Source organism: Eupeodes corollae, chromosome 3, assembly GCF_945859685.1.
Source record: "Eupeodes corollae chromosome 3, idEupCoro1.1, whole genome shotgun sequence".
Classification (NCBI taxonomy): Eukaryota; Metazoa; Arthropoda; class Insecta; order Diptera; family Syrphidae; genus Eupeodes; species Eupeodes corollae.
The window spans coordinates 7,430,150-7,452,873 of NC_079149.1; the positions used below are offsets into that span (position 1 = coordinate 7,430,150).

A 22,724-nucleotide genomic window follows, 5' to 3' on the forward strand; every position below is an offset into this window, starting at 1 on the left:
AGGAAGGGAAGTAACTAATGACTTTCGAAAATTGTCTTCACCTTTTATTCTGTAAAATCTGCAAAAGAATTTAAGAAAACAAATATTATAAATTTTAAAAACCCACATAGATAAGAAGTGTCAACAGTTTTTTATTGTAGTTTGTTTACTATTTTTACCTATTGTTTAATTTAGGCCTTTCAACTATATGGCTTAGACCCCAATTTCAAGGCAAAATGAAAAGCAGCAAAATATTTCTTAACTCTTTCTTGTAATCTGGATAAAAATTTGCTTGGCATAAGAAGAACGAAATTTCAAATAAATTAATCGTTTTTTTTGAAATCATTAGTTGCTTCAAATTAAGTTTTATTTTCACTACCAACAATATGCGTCTATATATTAAGAAACCTTGGTTGATTTTGTAGTTGGAAAGTCCTAAGATGTTATTGAAATCGGAGCGCTTTGAAACACTGTATTTCGAAATACTTTATGGCACTGTTCAAAGTTGTTTAGTTAATTTACTATATATCTTAAATTTTGTATTTTAAGTCCTGCAAACTTAAAATACTTTACACATTCAAAACTGATATATGAGCATCCCAAAAGGCTTCGTTTACCTTATCGATTTAGATTTTTCACCTTGTTGGAAGAATTTGAAAAACCGAATTTTGACTAACCAGAATTGGAAAATAAGGAATTTACAGTATTATAGTATTTTGAGGATTTAGTGCTTACAGAATTTCTTGTTACAATATTTTGACATGTACTACGCTCATAGCAGTTTACCCCCAACACAATTGAAACATTAATCATAAATTATGACAAACAAAAATATGATACGAGAAAAATGGGTCGTGGCCTCAGAGATTAGCGAAATAATTTCTTTTTAGCGAAAACTATATTTTGAATGGAGGTTAAAATAATATAACTATGAGCTTAAAAGTCTAAAAGTTAAACATCAACTAATCTTAAACAAAGTTTATTGCAATAAATAACTGATGTTCTGTTGACACTAATTCTTATCTCTAATTATTTCTGCTTGTCTGTTTTAAAAATTGTTGAGCATTTTTTAAGAATAAAACTTGGAGAAATTTGTTGAAAATCATTAGCTACTTCCCTAACATTAGAAAGTGTCTACTTCTACTCACAAATTTTTAAACATGTTCTCATCCAGATTGATGTTCATTGTTCTTTTCGCTATAATTGCTGTTTCGACATGTTTTCCAAACCCAATTTTGGATTCAGGAGAGAATATGGCAAATGTTGTCGTCGAACTTACTTACTTACTTACTTAAGGTGGCGCTACTGTCCGGGCGGACCTGGTCCCTAGCTCGGTCCCTAGCTAGCTATCTCCAGTTTCACACGCCAAGTTGGATGAGTTCCTCTCCCACCTGGGTGCGCCACCTGAGTTGTGATCTTCCTCAACTGCGCCGTCCCTCGGGATTGGATTCGAAGACCTTCCGGGCTGGAGCGTTGATGTCCATCCGCTTTACATGACCTAGCCATCTAAGCCGTTGGACTTTTACTCTGTTAACTAGGTCAGTGTCGCTGTACAGCCCGTACAGTTCGTCGTTATCACCATAAATGAGAATCGGGATGATGAGTGTGTTATAGATGGTGATTTTAGATACTCGAGAGAGGACTTTACTTCTCAATTACCTTCTAAGTCCAAAGAAGCAGCGATTTGCAAGAGTTATTCTTCGTTTGATTTCAGCGCTGGTGTCGTTGTCTGTGTTAATAGCGGTGCCTAGGTAGACAAAGTCCTTAACAACCTCAAAGTTATAGCTGTCCATGGTGACGTTTTATCCAAGACGTCGTCGTTCAGTGTCCTTTTTTGATGATAGCATATAATTGGTCTTGCCCTCATTGACCACTAAACCCATCTTCTTCGCTTCCGTCGCGATGCTCAAAAAACGCTCCACTGACATCACGCTTTGATCTTCCAATTATGTCAATATCATCTGCGTATCCGAGTAATTGGATGGACCTTTGGAAGATTGTGCCTCTTGTGTTGACGGTTGAGTTTTGCACAGTTCTTTGACTTGTCTTAAACCTTTTTTGACATCAAATGCATCGGTAAGATCTTTTCCGACCTTGATAGAGCAGCGTGCATTCTCCATCGTCATTCTGCACAAACGGATAAGTTTGACGGCGATGCCAAAACTAGATATTGCTCTGTAGAGCTCTTCCCTCTGGATGCTGTCAAAAGCGGCTTTAAAATCGATAAAGAGATGGTGGGTATCGATTTGAAGTTCCTTCAAAATTTGAACTAAGATCTCAGGTTTGAGTTCAGTTTTCTAGTCTAATATTGATTCTTTGGTGCACTTTGAAGTATGACTCTGGTGAATTAATAGTTCAGTGGATACTTGTCAATATTTATACAGGTCGAGGAAAAGAAGTTGATAAATATCTAAATTTACTTGAAGTTTTAGAAAACCCGTGAAATGAAATGTTTAAGTTTCAATAAGAGTTGAAAAAAAATTAAAACAAATTTGATCTGATTTCGCAACACATTTCAACACCGAATGAGTTTAAAAAAAATAACGTTTTAGTGTTACCAAGTTTTTAATTCACTGCGTTAATTCATAACTTGAAATGCATTATTACTCTCACCCAGTTACAAATGATTTTTCAACTTCAGATATCAAAACTTCAATATAATTTTTTTTACAAAATCCTACCTTAATTTTAAATGTAAAACTCTTTTAAGAAAAAATAAACAACCAAACTCTTGAACTGTTTGCTTTTCCTGGTTCCACAAAATCATGCTGATTGCTAACCAAATAGTTGCTATATGAGTATCAATAACTATTAACTTAATACCTATTGAGGTAATTTTAATCTTGATGTCTGAGATGCAATATACAGTGAAACATTTATCACAAAACTTATACCTATTTTGAGTTGTTCAATGTACCAAACAACAACAACAAAATATGGTTTGAAAATCACCTTTGGACTCATATCACAGCAAAAGTCAGCAAGCCACAAATATTATATAGAAAAGTATAGATTTGTAGTATGGAGAAAAATGCAATCACAGGTGCTTCGGTGCGTCCTTCTGCACCTCACCCTGCGCGTAATTTTGTCTTCACATCATCGCACAATCCAAGTACAGTGGGGCCGCCAAAAGTAGGTCACCACCAACAGAATAATACAAACGTCGTTTGCGTCGTCGTTGGTCGTTCGTAGTCAGCAGATTTCTTGTCTCGGAATGGCACGAATTGGCCACTGCTTGAAGCCCCTCTGGTTATTCTTGTTGCGTGTTTTGTGCTTTTTTCAACGATTTAAAAACCAATGGAAATTTAAACAAAAAATGACGCACAAACGAGACTGTATGTTGTGGGCTTGGTGCAAACCTCTTAGTTGTTTTTTAAACGACTCTGAAAATCATAGGCATAGGAGACGAGTGTATATTTTGTTGATCAGGTTTTCTTCGTGAATTTCTTTTACTTTCGTTAGACGTGAATAACGTGATTTAAAGTGAAACATTATGACGGAATGGTTTCATATCACATAGATGAGGCTTTACTGCATTTTCCCTTGGTGTACCTGTTCCATACACAAAAATTGCGTGACGTAGAGCTGTCATTGTTGCTGTTGGTTGATTAAAGCTTTCAGGGCATAAAATGGAAAATATGTATGAAGACAAACAGCGATTTGTATGGACTGTTGTCTTTATAAAGAACATTTTATATTCAAGTCATGTCCCAATGACGTTTGAGAGTCTCTGATATCAGTCACACCATAAAATGAACTGAAAGAATACAAAAAAACAACGTCCCACTGACTAAACTAAACCTCTACAACATATACTTGATATGCTATATGCAAAAATATTGGTTGATTTGGTCAAGTTTTATGAATTTAAAGAAATAAGACTTATCATGACTGATGAGAGGAATAGAAAACTACAGAGTTCATGCAACAAAGCTACAAAAGTAAAACTACATAAAAAGGACTGCCAATTTAAAATCTCACTTCTTAAGCTCATAGGAAAATGGACACACATCAAAATAATTTTGTTTAAACTTAACTCACACGAGTCATACAAAAATTGCTGTCTTGTAACATTGCAACAAAGCAAATTATTTTTATGATTTTATTTCGAAACACAAGATCCGAGGAGACAACTTGTATGCAAAACACAACATTTTATGCATAAAAGTATATACATACATAGCTTAGCTACCGACTTTAAATCAATGGTAAAGCTACAACTACAAACCAACATAAGAAAACAAATTTCTTAATGGAGAACTAAAAATCACAATCACACCAACAAGAAAACTACAAAAAAACTTCGCTACAATCCTTCATAAGAGAAATAGACTCCGGTCAGTTGGACAAAGAAAATTCGGATCAACCGTATTCAGCCTCCATTTTGTATCAGAATTTGTACTTCACTTAATGTCTAAGTAGACTCATTAAGACGCTTTTTGAGGATTTTTTTACGAATTTTTTTAAAAATTGAAATTACAAAGTTTATCATACATGAGAAATCGATCGATTTATTTCGAACTTTCAGCTGTACAGTGTTTTTGAGATGAAGTCTACTTTTTTTAAGGGCGTACGAACGAACTTGGAGCTCCTCTAATTTTTAAATAAAACTGTGTAAGATTTTTGAAATACATAAAAATGATCACATAGCGCACCCATTGAGCGCAGAGTGAAAAAATTGCCTAAAATTTTGAAGAGTATTCTGGAATACTATATTCCAGAGGCTGGCCAATTTGAAGTATCAGTAAATCATGATTAATTGCAATATTTTTAATACCATTAATTCGAAAACTAAGTACTTTTTAGGAAAAAGGTTCAATTTCAAATGAAAAAAGAGGCTGGGAAAAGATCGACACTGATAACTTGGCACCCGTGTGCATCTGACTATTATTCTAAAACTCAACGAAAAACTATTATAATAACAACATTTTGTGTGAAAAATTTAAAAAAACCTGAGTCGAAAACCTTTTCTTATGTGTTTTTGTTCGTGTTTTTTACAAAAAGTTTTGCAGAATTTTTCATAAAACAATAACCAATAGTTATTGTGTTGTTGTGTATGCAATTTTTTGCATATGATAAAATAAATTTGATTTCAACAACTACATATTTTCGTTTACGAATATTTAAATCAAAACCAAATTTTATTAATTTTATTAATTTTAGAAGAATTTTTTTAAAAGTTTTTATATCTTATAATAATTATATTATTTCTCTAAGAATAATTTCTTATGTCGGCAACAAAAATAAGCATAGAATGAAATAATTTTAAAGTCAAGAAATTCATGAATTTTTGAAATATTCGAATGCAACATCAGTTTTTACCAATTTTTGAGTTCATTTGTAAATTCTTTATTTTTTGAAAAAACAACTGACACTCAGATATTTCTTAAAATATTAATAAAAGTAAAAATAATATTTTGTATAAGAAAACCATTATTTGAAGGGATTATCTTTAATTTTTGAAAAGATATTCGAGCCGAAAATCAATTTTTCCAACATTTAATATTTTTTTGTTTTTTGTTTTAATTTTTCTACAAAACCGTTTTTTATTTTTTCTCAAAATGTTTTTTTTTTTCGTCGCCTTAGTTATTCATTTTTAACTTCTCATAGATTGTAACTGGTGCGATTTGTCAAATTGAAAATTTTTCTTTTTTTTTCTCCACGTTTTAAGGTGCCAAGAGTCGAAATAAAATATTTTTAGAGAGATTTCTGTGTGTGCGTGTGTACGTACGTTCGTACCTCCGTATTTTCACGAAGTTTTTTCGTCGTTCATAGCTCAAGAACCAGTAGAGATATCGGCTTCTAATTAATTTTGCTATACAGACAATAAAGCAGAAAGAACTCTCAAAAATATTGAGTGGATAATCTTGTTAGCATAGCAGATTAAAAAAAGGTGATAATTTTGGTTAACTCCAAAAATCTCACGAACCAATAACGATAGAGATTTTAATTAAATTTTATATTATATGTTTATTGTAAGGTGATACCAAACAACAATATTTTCGAAAATTATAAATCAAAAAAACTGAACAAAAACAATTGAAACCTCGATTATTTTTCGATTTTATTTAAAAAACAATTGAATGCAACAATCGAATTGACAGTTTACAAAAAATAAAAAAATATTGGCTTTAAACTAATTTTATCGCATAAAAACATTGTTTGTTGATATTCAGAAAGTTACAAAAAAATTTTACTAAAATTGGTGAAACTTGATTTCCGTCTAAGAATTTCGTTCACAAAAATGGATTTTGAAATCAAACTATTTGCATATAATGCAAAATATTGTTAGTTATTTTAAATTTTTTTAAAATAATTCAACTGACAACTTTTTTAAGAAAACACTTAAACATATAAACCTTTTAAGCAAAGCAAATCGGCAGACGGGACAGGAAGTTATTATTGTGGGTCGTAACCTAGCCTCTTTGTATTTTTTATAAATTGGTTTAAAATGGTGGCTGTGCACTTTTCTAAGCTCCTGTAATTTTTTAAACAATTTCTTTTTTTCATACTATGAAACTATTGTTACAGGAGTAGATATCATTTCTACAATATATCAATGTTTAAACAGATTCTTAAGAAAATGTCAGATTATTTTTACTAAATATACAAAGAGAATGTATGTTCTTAGACGCTAATTAGCTAAACAAAATTCTAAATAAGTGGCTAATTTGAATCATGGTGGCATTTGAAATTTTGAGCATTAGTAGTTGCAATATCTTCAATACTGAAATTTGTGAACCGAGTACGTACAATTTTTTGGGGAACATATTTTTTTATGAGTACTTTTGGACTTATATGGGAGTATTTTTCTACAACACTAATCAACACATTCCATTATGGCTTGGGGCCAGCAGATCAACAATAGACCAAATATTTATATTGCGACAAATCCTGGAAAAGACCAACGATTTTTATGTCTATATACCTACCAAATAAAAGCATAATTCATCAAAGAGGTTCTATTGGCTCGGGATCCCAGCTAATCCGCATGATGTTAAAAAATCCGCTGAGCAAAGTGAAAAAAGGTAATAACTCAGTGCAACTAATCCAGACATTTACAGGTTTAAGGAAGGAGATGCGTTATCATATGTTTTTTCAACATATTCCTATAATAGTAGGGGAGCCCAAGAAGGGATTTTGGGATTTTCTACAGCGCGGCAGATTAATGTACAGGGAGGTACCTAGTACCCCATTGAATACCTCCACCAAGTATTAGCCCCGTGTATGTGGCCGCGCGTCAAGGATAAATGATCAGATTAGTAAAAAAAAAATTGATCATCTGAAATTCTCGAGCGCGTAAGATTAAGGTAGGGTAAGTTAGTTATATGCTAAAAAGTGTATATTCCACTAATCTGACAATTTTCGATTGACGTTAAGAAGTAGGCGGGTTACAAACTTGTAAAAAAAAACGTCAGCTTGACTTTCTCGAGCGTGGCTAATTTTTTTTTATTTTGAAGGTAATAATTCAACGTTCACAAATAATATATAATCTGACGATTTCCGTTAGCAGAAGTGAGGGGAGGGGCAATTTAAAAAATTATTATTTTTTATGGAAAAAATAATTAAAAAATAACGGTGATACTTACAGTTAAGATTTATACATTTTTTTAAAGCCAACATTCTATAATAAGCCAGTTTTTAATTCAAGTCAGAACTATGCGTAGTTTTTGAAAAATTTAATTTTAAACTCAAAATTTGAGTATAAAAAGTTAAAAAAAAAGGTTTAAAGTGTAATTTTCAATACTTCAAGATTATCTACCATTGTTTTTATTTCCGAATTTATTACTCTTATTTATTTTCGATCAAAAACTGAAAACTAGATGATTTTATGTCTTTTAGTTCTTGAGAAAATTGAAAATAACCACGACTACTATTTTAATTTAATTTTTTTTTTTTTGCTTGAGTGGTCTTATTTTGATAGTAATAATAGTAGATGTGAGGGTGGGTGTACGCCACACCGAGGTGTGTATGGGGGCATGCTGCCCCCTGCAACCAACCTGCTTGGGCACACTATAGGATTTGAAGTTTGTCCAAGGTGCATTATGTGCAAGGTGGGGAGGGTGAAAGGCGCGATGGATGCAGGATGGGGTGCATGCAAAATTTCTTTTGCATTTAAATAAGCTGGATTTAATAAAAATTAATTTATCTCAAATACTCAAGCAAGGAAAAAATAATTTAATCAAAAAAAAACTTTTTTTTGTAATTTTCAATTTTCTCAAGAAGACATAAAATCATTTAGTTTTTAGTTTTTGATCAAAAACAAATAAGAGCAATAAATTCTAAAATAAAAACAATGGTATATAATCTTCAAGTATTGAAAAATTAAACTTTAAACTACCGCCTAAAGGGGGAGAGATAGACACCCCCCTCCCATAGTACAAAATTCTTGTTTTTTACTGCTCTTAAAAAATCCGTTATAATATCTTGTCGCCTAAGTTATCGTACTCTCCCCCTACTCCCCCTAAAAAAAATCTTTCCATTGTCAGATTAGGCGAATTCCTCCAGATAATCGTCAGATTAAGAGACAACACATTTAGGGTATATACATGAACCATATATATCAAAATCTGACGCGCTCGAGTATTTCAAAATGGCGATTTTTTTTTGCAAGTTCTAATAATGGCCGCGAGTTTGGGTCACATCCAAATCGTCAGATTATTACATTAGAGCGTTCATTTAGGTTCACTTAACATCCCCTTTGAAAATCTGACGCGCTCGGTTAAATTTTTTTTTACCGTTTTCAACCCTTACGTACGACCACCCCCATCATATGCAAACGGTCAGATTAACATACGTATATTTTCAAAAATACGTAGAACATGGATGCTATTAATATCTGACGCGCTCGAGTATGTCCAAGCAACTGTTTTTTTTTACATTTTTGAAAACTTATAGCCGCTCCCCCCACCGATGAAAGTGTATATATGATATAACATTTTTTTGTTCTTATCATCTAAGCTTCACAATCCAATAGGTCTCTTTGACGCTCGAGTAAATTCCGATTTAGCATCCTGGGCTCCCCTACTATAAAGCAAGAGTGGTGTTAACCTGTAGAAGGCATTATCATTAACAGGTTTTCAGATTCGCTTGCGAGCTGTTCTAAAAGGTTTTACAGGTATCCACCACCGTCACTATGGGTAGCAATTATTTCTTGGTAGTAAAGGAGTTCACCTACCTAGAAACAAATATCAATTCCCCTAACAAAATCTTAGTCGAAATCCGATGAAGAAACACCCTAGGAAATCTCTGCTACTTCGGTTTGGCCAAATAGTGGGTTTTAAACTCCTTTCTCGAAAGATAAAGTGTACGTAATACAAAACTCTTTTGTATCAGTTCTACTTTACGGCACCGAGTAATGGACTATAAGTAAAAAATGGAAATTAGTAATCGGCAGGATGAGAGAAAAAACCTTCGGCGGCTATTTGGTCCAAAAAATCAAGAGAGCAAATATGGAAGAAGATTCAATCGTAAACTATTTGAGCTGTATCACGATGTGGATGTAGTCCATAAAGCCAAAACAAGCTGACTACACTGGCTCGGCCACATCAATCGAAATAATGCTCCAGCAAAAAAAAATCTTAAAATATAAGCCCCTGTTTGAGACAACGGGAAAGGCCGAATATACCCAAAGACTAAGCAGATACTGACTAAAGAAATTTTAGTCTCGCTTACTGGAGGGAGCTGATAAGGGATCGCAAACTATGGAAAAACTCAATATCACGCTCAGGCCCTCAATAGATCGGGAACCAGATAAGTAAATTAGTAACTAGGGGACTGGCCAAACGGTTTTAAATTTACTTCCATTTACAAAAATTATACCAAATTTATATTCGGTGGTGAATGACTTTTGTAAACTCAAAACCCATCAAATTAAATTCGCGAGGTACAGTTGCTATTCACAAAAGGAAAATCTTCAAATAAAGAATCTGTTCATAGCAGGCACGAAGTACATTTTTGGAATACTATTTTGCTCGAAAGTTACGAGTGCTTAAAATGTATTTGCGTCATAAGATTCATGGGAAATCCCAATCACGTTGAATCCAATTAAACTATACACAACAAAAACTTACAGCCAAAAATTTCTACGAGTCTTTGTATCTAGCTGTCACATTAAAACTTGTTAGAGTCTTTTTCATTTCATTCTTCAAAACCAATTGCGTGTCGTGCTTCTTCTATTTATTATTCTAATAATCAAACTTAAGCATAACTTTCCAAACTTAATTCAAAATGGGAGGGGGAAATACTTTTTTGGAAACTTTTTCGGTTAGATCGTTTATAAGTGACTGATAAATTAGAATAGGTGGTAAAATACTAAAAAGGTATACCTAGAGAAACTAAGGTACGTCAAAAGTGGGCTGGTTTCTTGAATCACAGGACAGTAGAATAGATAAGTATTTTATGTTTTTGACATTCTAAGCTTAATAAAAACAACTATTTGTGGTTTCTTAGATTCACATAGTTTCTGTTTCTTCAAATTCTTTTTCTACAGTTTTTTTTTGCTGGCTTCAATAATTTCTTATGGCCATCTCGTGTTCCTGATTAAGACTTTGTGATATTCAATGCACGATTATATGAGCTTGAAGCAAAAATTATAGCAAATGTATTTAAATGTCAACCTTGAATTTAAAATTAATGAAATGGTTTGGCAATATGTTTGATGGTTTTTTGTTTTTGTATTTAATTTCTTAATGGTTCATTAAAGATTCTTTTTTGTTATACATTCTTGATAAAATGATATGGAATTTAATTTTAGAATAACTGGTGTTTTTTTTTTTGAAAAGCCAAACTTTATCAATTCTAACCAACCAGAAATTTTTAGACCCCATTGAACTCTAAACAAAAAAAAAAAAAAAAAACTGAAAAAGAATGTATTCTTAAATGCATTTTAATTTGGATAATAATCGGCTTAATATTGAAACATCATTAAGAGCATGTTTCAATATCAGGTTTAGTCTTTTTTTTTGTTTTAAATTAATTATGTAGAATTTGCGGTTAAATTAGCGAGTATCGAAAATAGCCTGATCCCTAAGTAGATATGTAGATGGAGATATTTAGCGAATTGAGGAAATAAAATATAATTTATTTAATTAATGAAGTCTCTGAAGTGTGTGTTTTTATTTCTTCTTTTTATATTCTATTAAGAGATTGAGACCAAATGACATTGAATGTAGCAAGTTCTTTTATTTTAATAATGCATCAGCTGATGATGAGATTGGCAGGGTTATTATTATTGGATGGTGTGATGGTAATTTGTTTTTATTTTTAAATTTCAAAGTTCATATACCTACTTTAGAATTTGTCTAAATTAAAAAAAATCAAATTAACATATTCGATCAATTAAGTTCATCAAGTTCATCATTATTTTATGTTTATTTAACCTGTTCTATAACGTGATGAGAAAATAATATCTATTATTGAAGCACGTGTTATATAAGAGAGGTGTGTGATATCAAGGAACTTAATAAAAAGGATTTTTTAGTTAGCGTGATCTAATTTTGAATTTGAATTAAGCAAACTGTGTGATTTTGTATCAATTTGAGGGACCACTATGTACACATATGGAATACAAACAGACGGAATTAATGACAGCCAATTTGACAGATTTAGTTTCAACAATAAGGCCGCTAGCAAATGTCAGAGTTAAGAAGTCCCATTTGGAAGTCTCTTCTAAAATAACTAATGTGAACAAAATGAAATTAAGTAGGCACATTTTACTAATTGACTTGCAAATATTAGAAATTGTTGAGGCCATTTATTATAAGTCACTGCTAAATAAAATGGAACCAATGGAGAATTACAAGTTCATGACAACTTAGATTTACTAATTGAGAATTAATTCTTGAAAGATTTTCAATTCTTAGCAAAAGTCATCAGTATATGCCTTTCAAAGAGCTTTTAGATGGTTATGTCAGCTATGGTTGATAACTCTGGTAAATCGTTTATATCCTTAAAAAATATTTGGCACTATTTAAAAAAACTCAAGGTGCGCCATCTAGATGTACCTATCCTGTAAATTTGAATTTCTTTACTGAATTAGTTTTACATTTTCAGCTGATCGTGACAGGTTAATAAGTTTCTGAAACATTATTTAGGGCAAGTTATAGCTATTATTAAAATTAATCCAAAATTTGTTTGAAATAATATTTGACTGCGTTTTCTTTTGATTAAAAATGTAAATTATATGTTGATCGATCGAGAATCACTAATGATTTTTTTTTAATGTTGTATACTTACTATTTTCGAGATGAAAATTCATTTTCCTCAACAGCTGATCATTTTGTGTTCAAGAGTGAAACGAATCATTCAACTGATTTGAGTTCCAATTTCATTAAATTTGAATGACAGATTTCTATCAATAAAAAATTTTCGTGGATTTTTGTTTCAATGACTGAAAGTTTTAATGAACTGACAAAAAATTCCAATAATTGGTTCCAATAACGAAAATCAATGATAGCTACAATTGGCCCCATACTATTGAAAAAGATCGTAAAAACTACATCAGGCTCGTTTAACCCTCACTGTCAAAATAAAGAGAAAATCGAAAACAAATGGGAGAGGGGGTGGGGGTGTGTGCTGTGTTGAGCTGAGACGAAAACTCACACGTTTTTCATCAAACATCACCAAAACACAACTATTTGGGGAGGATATTCCCTACCTTATCATTGGGACTGAATATTCCAAAAAATTAAAATATTGACTTTTTAAAAGGGGCTAGGACCAAGTTCTTGTAAGTTCCCAGGATGCATGTTGTCTTGAAAAATGGTGAATCGAAGCGGCCAAATTGTGGACTATTAAAAAAGTCCAGTTTCTGTTTCATTATAAAAACTTGTTTGTTTGTATAAAGTAGATGAAAAATGGTGCAGTTATTCATTGTTAAAATAAGATACATCCAAATAGAGCAAGGAAATAATAATGTTATAAAATAGGACCCAACAATGATTTCTTAGGTGCGGTGAAATAACCCTGGCTTACATGGTTTTGTTGCTGGTGGTAATATTTCACTTGTCCGATAGGGATTGACTGTATTAGTTCTAATCCCACTTGAAAATCACTTTATCACTTCAAGTTTTTGAGAAAGTAAGCTTAAGATTTGAATCACAAACACGCTTCAGCTTCGTCTGCGTTACGGTTGGCCTGCTTCGAGGTTGCTTTGAATGACATTGCTATTATTTCATCCCTATCAAGAGCAAATATTTTGTGGGTTGACATTTTTTATAGCTGTTGAGCTGTCAAAGACAAAGCAAATGTTCAGATAATTGAACAACAGCTTCCGTTTGGAGTCCCATTATGTTCTTTTCCTTACGATTGTCAAACGAAACGTGAGGTCAAAACTCCATTGTGATACCATGTATTGAATTCCTGTGGATGAACTCGTAAACGTCAGGTGAAGTCGAAGCTGAATCGCATTTGTGATTCAGCCATAAACATTTTTTAACACAAAAAGTCACAAAGGTTTGAAAGTAATGTACATTTAAGTAACAACTTTGAAATATGTACAAATAATGTTGGAGAAGGTTATTTTTGAAATTCCAACAAAATAGTTATAACAAGTTTATCAAATAACTCCAAAATACAATTTTCAATAGATTGAAACCATTTAATTTAAGATTTCTTAAAGCTTCAAATGTGGTCATATCATGACTCATAATTAATTTTAGTTTTCAGAAACTAAGCAAGATTTGAAGATTTGACAAATAGTAATATGTTTCGTTTTACACCGTTTTTGGTTATTATAATATATTTGTTTTTATAAGAGAAATATTTTGAAAACCTGAACCCTTTTTTATTAAACACTTTTAACTTTGCACCTTGAAACTTTTACTGTGCAAATTACTTTCCAGCAAACTCGAATTTGCAAAGACGAAAAAATTGAATTAAAAAGTTTCCCTTTTTTTCAAAATACGTTACACACAACTCAAATTTGCGAAGTGCAAAGTTTTTTTGGAAGCTGGAAAGCTGTTGTAAAATAATTTATAAGTAAACTAGCTGACCCAAAAAAACGTTGTTTTGTCATATAAATAATTTCTAGAGAATATTTTGATAGAAATAAATAAATTATTGTAAGTGGGTAAGGATTTGATATATAAGCAGGAGAAGTGTAGAGCGCTGTAAACGGTGACAAAATATTAAAATGACAAATCACCAAACAATTTTTTTTAATTTATTAAAATTAATTCCTTAAAATTATGAACATATCCGTAATTATGACAAAACTACAAAAAAATAATATCAATCCCTTAATGCAACATATCAATCCCTTAGTACAACAGTGCAGACAGGCATCGTTTGGCCTTGAGACTTATTGATAGTCATTGCAAATGCCTAATGTTGAACTGAAGGCGTTTAAATTGAATTGGTACATCTATGGGTATAAAAGGGATTCGAGGCAATAATAAAATTTAATCTCGGAATTTGCCATTTAGAATTATGGCTTCGAAAAAAACACTAATCGCGTGCCGTTGCACATCCCTGGTGGGTTCAAATTACGAAGCAAAATTTCGGGAGTTTCAACTTTCAGTTGTTAATTATGCGGTGGCATGCCTGGTAAATATAATGAGTTCAAAACCTCAGTTGGATAATTTACAGCTTCGGTAGCATCACAAACTATATCAATAGATTTGTGTGACACCAAGTCTCCTGGTAACAAATGTTGTATCTTCAAATTTAGTACGTTGACATCCAATTTTCTTGCAGCTAAAATTGCTATTTCTGATGGCCATTCACTGATTTGTATATTATCTGTGTACATCGGGAAATATCTGGTCAATGAGAGCATCTTGTGAAGTAATAATCATGCTGAAATCGACTGGTAATTGTATGCCATCCGGTTTCATCTGTATTAACTTTATCTTCGCCTATATCCAACAGTTGTCTTGAGAGTGTTTCAGCGTGATAAATGGTTCTTTGTTCTTCATTCATCAATGGGACATTGCGAGAGATGATCGCTGCCATTCCTACAGTATTGTATTGTAGTTCACGATTCAATTCAGTGTCTATTAAATCAGATGCATTTTGATTTGGTCAATGAATACCTAAATGACTGAGTGGATTTGGCAATGATAACGTAAAGATCCTTAGTAGCAATCAATGCTTTATTGCACATAGCGTCACTGTATACTATCGTAAGATCGTTGCACCGTGTACGATGTTGATACAATTAAACCATAACACTTAGGAATGTAAAAAATAGATAAAAACCTATCCTCAAACCTATCGAAAATTTCATTGAAATTGGTTAAGCCATTTTGGAGGAGTATGGCAACTAACACTGTGACAGGAGAATTTTTTATAATAGAATTAATAGTTTCGAAGAATATTTTGAAAACGAGGAAGTCAATAACAAATAAAATCAAATAAATAAATTGGGTGGCGCTACAGTCCATTTAGAACTAGGGCCTAGTGACTTTTAACTCTCAATCATCCAGAGTTTTTAATTAACATAAAACACCATCGAATTTGTGTTGTATATAACTGGAAATAAGCTACAATTAAATAGCCAAAGGAATATGTCTTTAACTTGGCCTGGGAACGGAGCCCAATATCAGGGTGTTACATATTATGTGTACGGAATTAGCAAAGCTGAAGTTTGCAGAGTAATTCATCGAGTATCAAATATTATCATTGAAAAATTTCTTTTAGGCTAAGCCTTAGATTCACCAAATTTCATCATTTGCAAAGTTGTATTTTAAATTGGTCAAACACTTTTACTTTTCACTTTTCAAACAAATTTTAGAAATTTCAAAATTACTTTGCAAATTTTTTGAATTACTTTGCACTTGACTTTGTTGGATGTTATTTTATTGCAAAGTCAAAAGTGTTTGTAGAAAGAGGCCCCTGAGGTGATATAAAAACGATGGGGTGATACTTAAATTCAGCACAACTTAATGCCTTAGGAAAGCATTATTTGTTTGTGGAATAGAAAAACTACTAAATTTTATCGTTCTAATCAATGAATAAATAATAATTCATGACATGATTCACAAAATTATTATCGCATTCTAAAAAAAGGTTACATAACTCTGCCACCTCTCTAAACTGCCGACTTATTCAATCTTTTCTCAAAACTTGTAATTCACCGCTAATTTGCCACAGTTATTTGCTAATTATAAAAACAAACACTTACTTGCTGCATGTTACATTTTTACTCATCGTGTCCCACATGTACTATACATACAACACATAGGTACCTAGGTTCGTCAACTTCTATTAATAAAAAGTAAAATTATATTCCCAGGCATCTTTCGTCAGCATCATCATAAACTCTGAAAAAACGTGACTCTCTAGAAACTTCGATGGAAATAAATAGTTTGCTATAACTATGTCTGTCACTTAATCCGCATGTCGGTCAGGCCTCCTTCCATTAATCTATACTCGCTTATAAAAATAAGTCTACCTCTGTAAGCCTAAGCCATCACTTCAAAAACCTACCTACATCACAATAATTTATTCAATTTGCAATTCGATCGCATGCGATCATCCCCCTTAGAATTTACAATGCACACTTTTTTGCACTGATGTACATTTGTATTGTGTGCTCCCAATTGAACCTCATGATAAACTTAAACTGGCAGATACTATATTTTTAATCTCATTTAGCAGCGCAGCGTTTTGAGTTCCCTCCGTGAGTCGCGTCTGTCAGCACCCCAGCCCGCATCATTCAGAACAGCCAGCAGCAGCGCAAGTATATCCGAATTAGTCTTAATGAACGAACCATTAAAATTCAGTGCTTCAATTATTTGTACTTGAAAGAGAAATGGCGTGATTTCTATGGAATGTCAGTTACTGAAAGTTTTCTTTTGAGATGTGATGAATATGTGGAACTGAACGAAAGGTCTTATCGTTTAGAGGCGTATAGAGCGGCTACAGAACGACCCGCCACGCGGTATTTTAAAAAAATGGTCCGAGTATTTTCAGAGAATTGAATGAACAGAGAAAAGAATGAGTAAGTATGTTTAAGACTTTTTTTTTAAAATAAATTACTTCATTCAGTCTAATCCCATGAGCATCTGAGAAGTGTGTAAGACATTAAAATAAAAGTCATGCGATAAAATCGAAAGATCGAAAGTTTAGGGTTACCGCATGAGTAGATGAATTTCCGTGGAATTAAAGTTTGATTCAAAATTTCGTTCAGTTATAATTAGTATTTAATTTAGGTATGAATAACTTTTAGAATTTGAATCTTTTTTTGATGAATATTAGGCTATGTTCAGACTATTCTCAGATCTGTCATTAAAAATGTTCACTAATGTATTGTCATTTTGAGAAATAATCACACTTATTTCAAATATCAAATATCAATTCTATTGTTTAATGACTTATTCTAAATGGCATTGTGAATGTCAATTGCTAACATTGTTTCCTCATTGTGAATATTTTTTTAAAAATAAAAATAAATTAAGTGGCCCAACAGTCCGTTGAGAACTAATGCCTATTGACTTACAACTCTCAACCATTCCTGTGTGCGAGTACTGTTGTCAGAGATGGAGGAGTTTTAAGCCGAATCCGAAAGGAAAGATAGCACTTTTCATGACAAGAATTAATCTTGGACAATTTGTCAATTCTTCGCAAGAGGCAGTACTGTACAGGCAGGGATCGAACCCAAGACCTCTGGCATAACAGTCCAACGCACTTACCGTCATACCACGGGTACCTATTTTGAATGAAAATAGCGGTATTGGCAATTTTCTGGTTAGTTGTCAATTTGTCCTTTCAATTGTAAATTTGGAGTGCATGGATTGGCAATTGCAGCTGGTAAAGTTGAAGGAAGAGAACGTTGATCTTTTGAAAGTATTTAGTTCCTAAGCTGTAGTTTAGTAAATTCAAAGTGGGAAACTATTGATGTAGAGCTTAAAAGCAATGATCTTTCAGAATAAACTTCTTGGAAGTTATATAATACAAAATTGAAATAACACCATCTGGTGGTGATCCGAACATGCTTTATTATTTCCACATTTTCAGAAATCTAGCCATTTCCACAAAAAGTTGATCATTTAAGTACTTATCTTCTTCAATTTATTTTATTGATTTTATTGATTTTCTAAAAAAATATTTTTTATACTTTTCGCATTTCTGAAGTAAAATAAAAGAAACAACCATTAAGTGCACATTTAGAATATTAAAAAATTGAACGTGTTCACAATGGCAATGATACATTCTATCAAATGTCAATTGGTTGATTGTTCACAACTAAAACGAATATTGCAAGGAACGTGTTAATCAAATGATGTTTGAAACTGTCTGAGAACGTTGCTTAGGTCTTTTGAAATTCGCTGATGATTTCTTCGACAATTTTAAAAAATCAAATCAACTACACTCTTCGAAACAACGATAAGGTCAAACACAAACTACGATTTTTCTTCATTTATTATTGGATTTTAAGAAACTAGTTTTACTTTTAGTACTTCAACAACTTAACCTATAAAGAAAAACAAAAAATGAAAAATTAGAGTTTACTTTATAATTTTGATTTGGGTTTCAGAACGACATAATGTTAAAGCCAATTTTTAAAAGCAATTCTTAGTAAAACTTAAAGTTTTTAAAATGCGTTAAATATTTGGTGCTTGATCCTTTTCTTTGAATAACATCTCGTACACATCGTGGTATGGAAACTATCTGACACATATTAATTTTGGCTCACTCTTCTTGAGCAACTCTTGTCAAATAATTTATAGTGTAAACTGCACTATTTTTAAAATCGTTTTGTGTTTAAAAATTGCCCATAAACGATTTAAATCGTGTTCGACTTTTGAAACATAAATAGCAGTGTTATTCTTGTGGAAGATAGATTCGGCAGCAAATATTTCATCCGTATATTTTTGAGAATTTGTTTGGATAGAAACAGCAGGTTATGGCAACCCAAACCATCAATGTACCACTTTCAAAATTGTGAGCATTTTTGTGCTGCTTTTCGGTTTGTTTATCATTCCAAAATTGTTGGCAACCGTCTGGGCCCGCTCAATCTTGTCTTAATCGAAAAAAATTGATTGAAAGTCAATTTGTTAGCTTTTTGAAGAGATTTAAGTTTTGGTTTCGAGACTCGTTTTACATATTTAATATTTGTACACGTTTCAAAACATGTTGCCCTCCCCCTTGGACTGGGGATAAGAATTTTAAAAATGTTCGCATGGCTTATCAATTCATTATAGGTTAGGCGTTTTATTTCTCCCTAGTTTAGTTTATCAGAGAAGATAATGTCCTTGAAATGTCCAATAGCATGGAAATAAAAATAGCTACAATTTATCATCTCTGAAGACTTGTAGCAACCATATAATTCACAGTAGCTCTATGTAGCTCATATTATATGGATTCTCGATTTATTCGAGAAAATATGCGTTAAGACAAGGTGCAATGGTCATCTTCTGATGAGCCCAACCATTGCATCGGGGCAAAATGCATATTTTAACACCATGCTGGTTTATTTTAAATTAATTTTTCATGATTTTAAATCATATTTATTAAATTAAACGGTTTTCAGGAAATAACAATTCGACTGTTAACAGTCAAAGACTTCATCTTCAAATTTTTTATTGAAAGGTATTTTTCTTTTGTCAGCTTATTGACGGATTTTGTAGTAGCTGATTTATATGACAATATTGTCAGACCTGTCAATTGCCCGTAATGATCTTTATAAATAGAATTTAGCAGTTTGACATATTAGAAGATTTGTGTCGCAACTTTTTGACGTTTTGAGTAACAGAAATCTTTGACTTTTTAGATTAAACTTTACTATTTCTCTTAAATTGAGCAAAAGAAATGACAGAATCATATATTAATCATAAATTTAACAATTTCTGAGTTCAATTAAAGCACGATCTGTTTTTATGGGCCTATTTCTCAGCTGTACAACTGTCAAACAGTTATTATTATTAATATTTGGCAACCCTAACATAACATCCTTTTGTTGTAACCATGAATCATAATCAAGTATGGTGATGAACAACACATTTTTTTTATTCGTCTGTTTTATCAAAAAAAAGACATCGTTTTATTCGCGCATTGTTGTCCGATTATAATTTTTGTTTGTAATATGGTGAATACAGTACAATGTCCACAATATCTACGTAGATACTAGGTACATATTCGTACATACATATATGGAATTGGTATAAGGGTAAGCTTTGAATTCAAGAAAAAAAATTAGCAAAACCTAACAATATCAAAATTGAATTTTATGTTGAAGAACCTTATGGACTTTCTAACGAGCTCATAAACAGCTTGAATTATTAACCAATACAAATTTATGGTAGACCTTCTAATCAGTTTCAATATTGTTAGTAAATTAGGCCAGAGCCATTGAAATTGAAGTAAAGCTTCGCAAACGCCAATTTTGAACCTTATTTCAACCCAACTCAGATATTCATGTCTTTGGGTGGTATGCGAAATGCATTGTCTCAGTCTCAAATCTCATTATTTTGAGCTTTTGCTAGCTTTCGTATGCAAAATTGTTTTGAGACAAATCTCACAAAAATGAGATCGATCTCATTTTATAGATCTATCTCATTTGAGATGTTTCCGTATGCAGAAAAAAAGCGTTGTCTCATTCAAATGAGCCAAAGCTCGTAAAATGTTGAGACTGGAAATTAGTTGTCTCAGGAATAACAATGGCTGAGTACATGAATATTTTTGCTCCTGTTGAGTCAACAGGAAATTATAAAATTCTTTATAGGTTTACCCAAACTCAAATTGAGGCCTTAACAGATTATTTTTTTCAAAGTAGTGATACTTTTCGGGGTGGTCGTTTATCTAACAAAACCAGAATGATGGTTTTTCTACGATTCGTTGCTGATCCTGGTTTCCAAAGCGGAATTGCCGAAGATTTCGGAATCGACCAAAGTTCGGTATCTAGGATCATCATCGAAGTTGGTGAAAAAATTGTAAGGAAAAAAGAGGACTGGATTAAATTTCCGAATACGTTGGAGCAGACAGATGCCGAAAAAGTAATTTGGCTAAATAAGTATCAATTCCCATCCTGCATTGGAGCAATTGATTGCACTCACGTGCGCATTAAAAAGCCTATCCGTCACAGTGATGAATTTGTAAATAGAAAAGGTAGATAACACAAAGTTTGAGTGTTCTCAAAAATATAATTAATAATTCTCTTTATTTTGTGTTAGGTTTTCATTCAATAAATGTTCAAGCGACATGCAACGGAGCGGAACTGTTTACGAGTGTTGACATCTCTTGGCCAGGGTCGGTACATGATTCGAGAATCTTTAAAAATTCTGAAATTTACCAAACTCTCCTTGAAAGTTCATCAACTATACTCATTGGCGACGAGGGCTATGGAATTACTCCGTTTTTAATGACTCCGTACCGGAACCCTGTCAGTGCCGCTGAAGTTAACTTTAACAATATTCTAACGCAAGAAAGAGTTATTATTGAGAGAGTATTTGGCCAGCTTAAACAAAAATTTCCTTGTCTGCAATATAAATTAAGAGTGGCAACACGCAACGCACCAAAGGTAATAATGTCGTGTTTTATTCTGCACAACATTTCAAAAGCATTCCAGGGTGGGGATGAAAATGAGGAAAACCAGATGGATGCTCCAATGGATATAGAAGAAGAAGAACATACCCCTCTCTTTCCCCCCAATGACACATCAAGGAGAGATTCTCTTCTCAGAGTAGCTGGTCAGAGCAAAAGAAACGAAATTGCGAGGCTTTTGCTCAACCAAAACCGTTAGATTGTGCACATTTTTTTTTAAATAAAAACAAAAATAACATAAATATCAAGAGTTTTATTTATAAGATATGTATGTACATTATGTAATTGTTTCCCTTAAAAATTTTTAAAAGAAATTTCATTTTCTTGTGTAACTTTATTTTCAAGGAGTTTTAATTTCTTGGTTAACACTAAATTTTGCTTCAGTAAAATTAGCCTCTGTAAATCAGTTAATGAAAGATCCCTCGTTTCCCCCGTCTCGTAGTTTGATAAAACTTCTATTTCATTATTAGCATGTCTTCTTTTCCGTGACGAATCCTTCAAAATTTTCGTTGCATTTGAAACGGAATTAGAGGATTCGTCTCTGCTTATGGCTACACTTTCTGCTCCTGTAATAAAATATTCATAATGAAAAATCAAACAATTATTATAAAAAACAATTGTATTTTACCTTCGAGCCTATTTAGCACCGGATTCGGATTTTCAGACCCACCATTGATTAAATCCCATAAATCCTTTTCCCATGACTTAAGTTTTATTTTTCTATTTCCCGTTTTATTGCGATCACATTTTTCTTTTATTCTTATTTTGATATTTGTAATTTTTTTTGAAATTTGATTTATTTCAATATTTTTGCCAAATTTTTTTCAAACTCCGATTTGAATGCTATTAAAGCATTTTTTTTCTTTTTTTTTAGGTCAGGAGTTTGACTTTTTGTCAAAAGCACTATATTTCTTTTAATAAAATTCACAAAAAAAATATTTGTATCATCGTTTTTTTTTGAAAAGTTATCATAGACACTACTTTCACTTGAAGAAGACATTTTGAGACTGAGATAGTGAGATGAGACAAAGCTCTTGCATACCGAATTGAGCTCATTGCAAATGCTCTATCTCACAATCTCGAGCTCATTCTCAGAGCTCAATCTCATGAGACTGAGACAAAGCATTTCGCATACCACCCTTTTTCTCTTATTAGACGTTTTAATTTTTCGTAACTGAACCGAGCCTGAACTGTCAAGCTGAAAATAATGTTTTTTGTCTGTGCAGTGTGTTCGAAAGCTATTTTTCGTTCAGGAGATG

At 32.3% G+C, this 22,724-nt stretch overlaps 1 protein-coding gene across 1 annotated transcript; it reads left to right on the plus strand.

Annotated features, from left to right (window-relative positions):
• Positions 1–20,582: 20,582 nt before the first annotated feature.
• Positions 20,583–21,730, plus strand: LOC129949006 (putative nuclease HARBI1). The gene is made up of 2 exons (XM_056060189.1): positions 20,583–21,030; positions 21,096–21,730. The coding sequence occupies exons 1-2, from the start codon at positions 20,583–20,585 to the stop codon at positions 21,662–21,664; spliced, it is 1,017 nt and encodes a 338-aa protein (XP_055916164.1). The 3' UTR covers positions 21,665–21,730.
• Positions 21,731–22,724: the final 994 nt, after the last annotated feature.

Coding starts and splice junctions, on each gene's coding strand:
- LOC129949006 (XM_056060189.1), top strand. CDS start 20,583: ATGGCTGAGTACATGAATATTTTTGCTCCTGTTGAGTCAACAGGAAAT. Junction 21,031..21,095: donor TGAATTTGTAAATAGAAAAG/GTAGATAACACA, acceptor ATTTTGTGTTAG/GTTTTCATTCAATAAATGTT.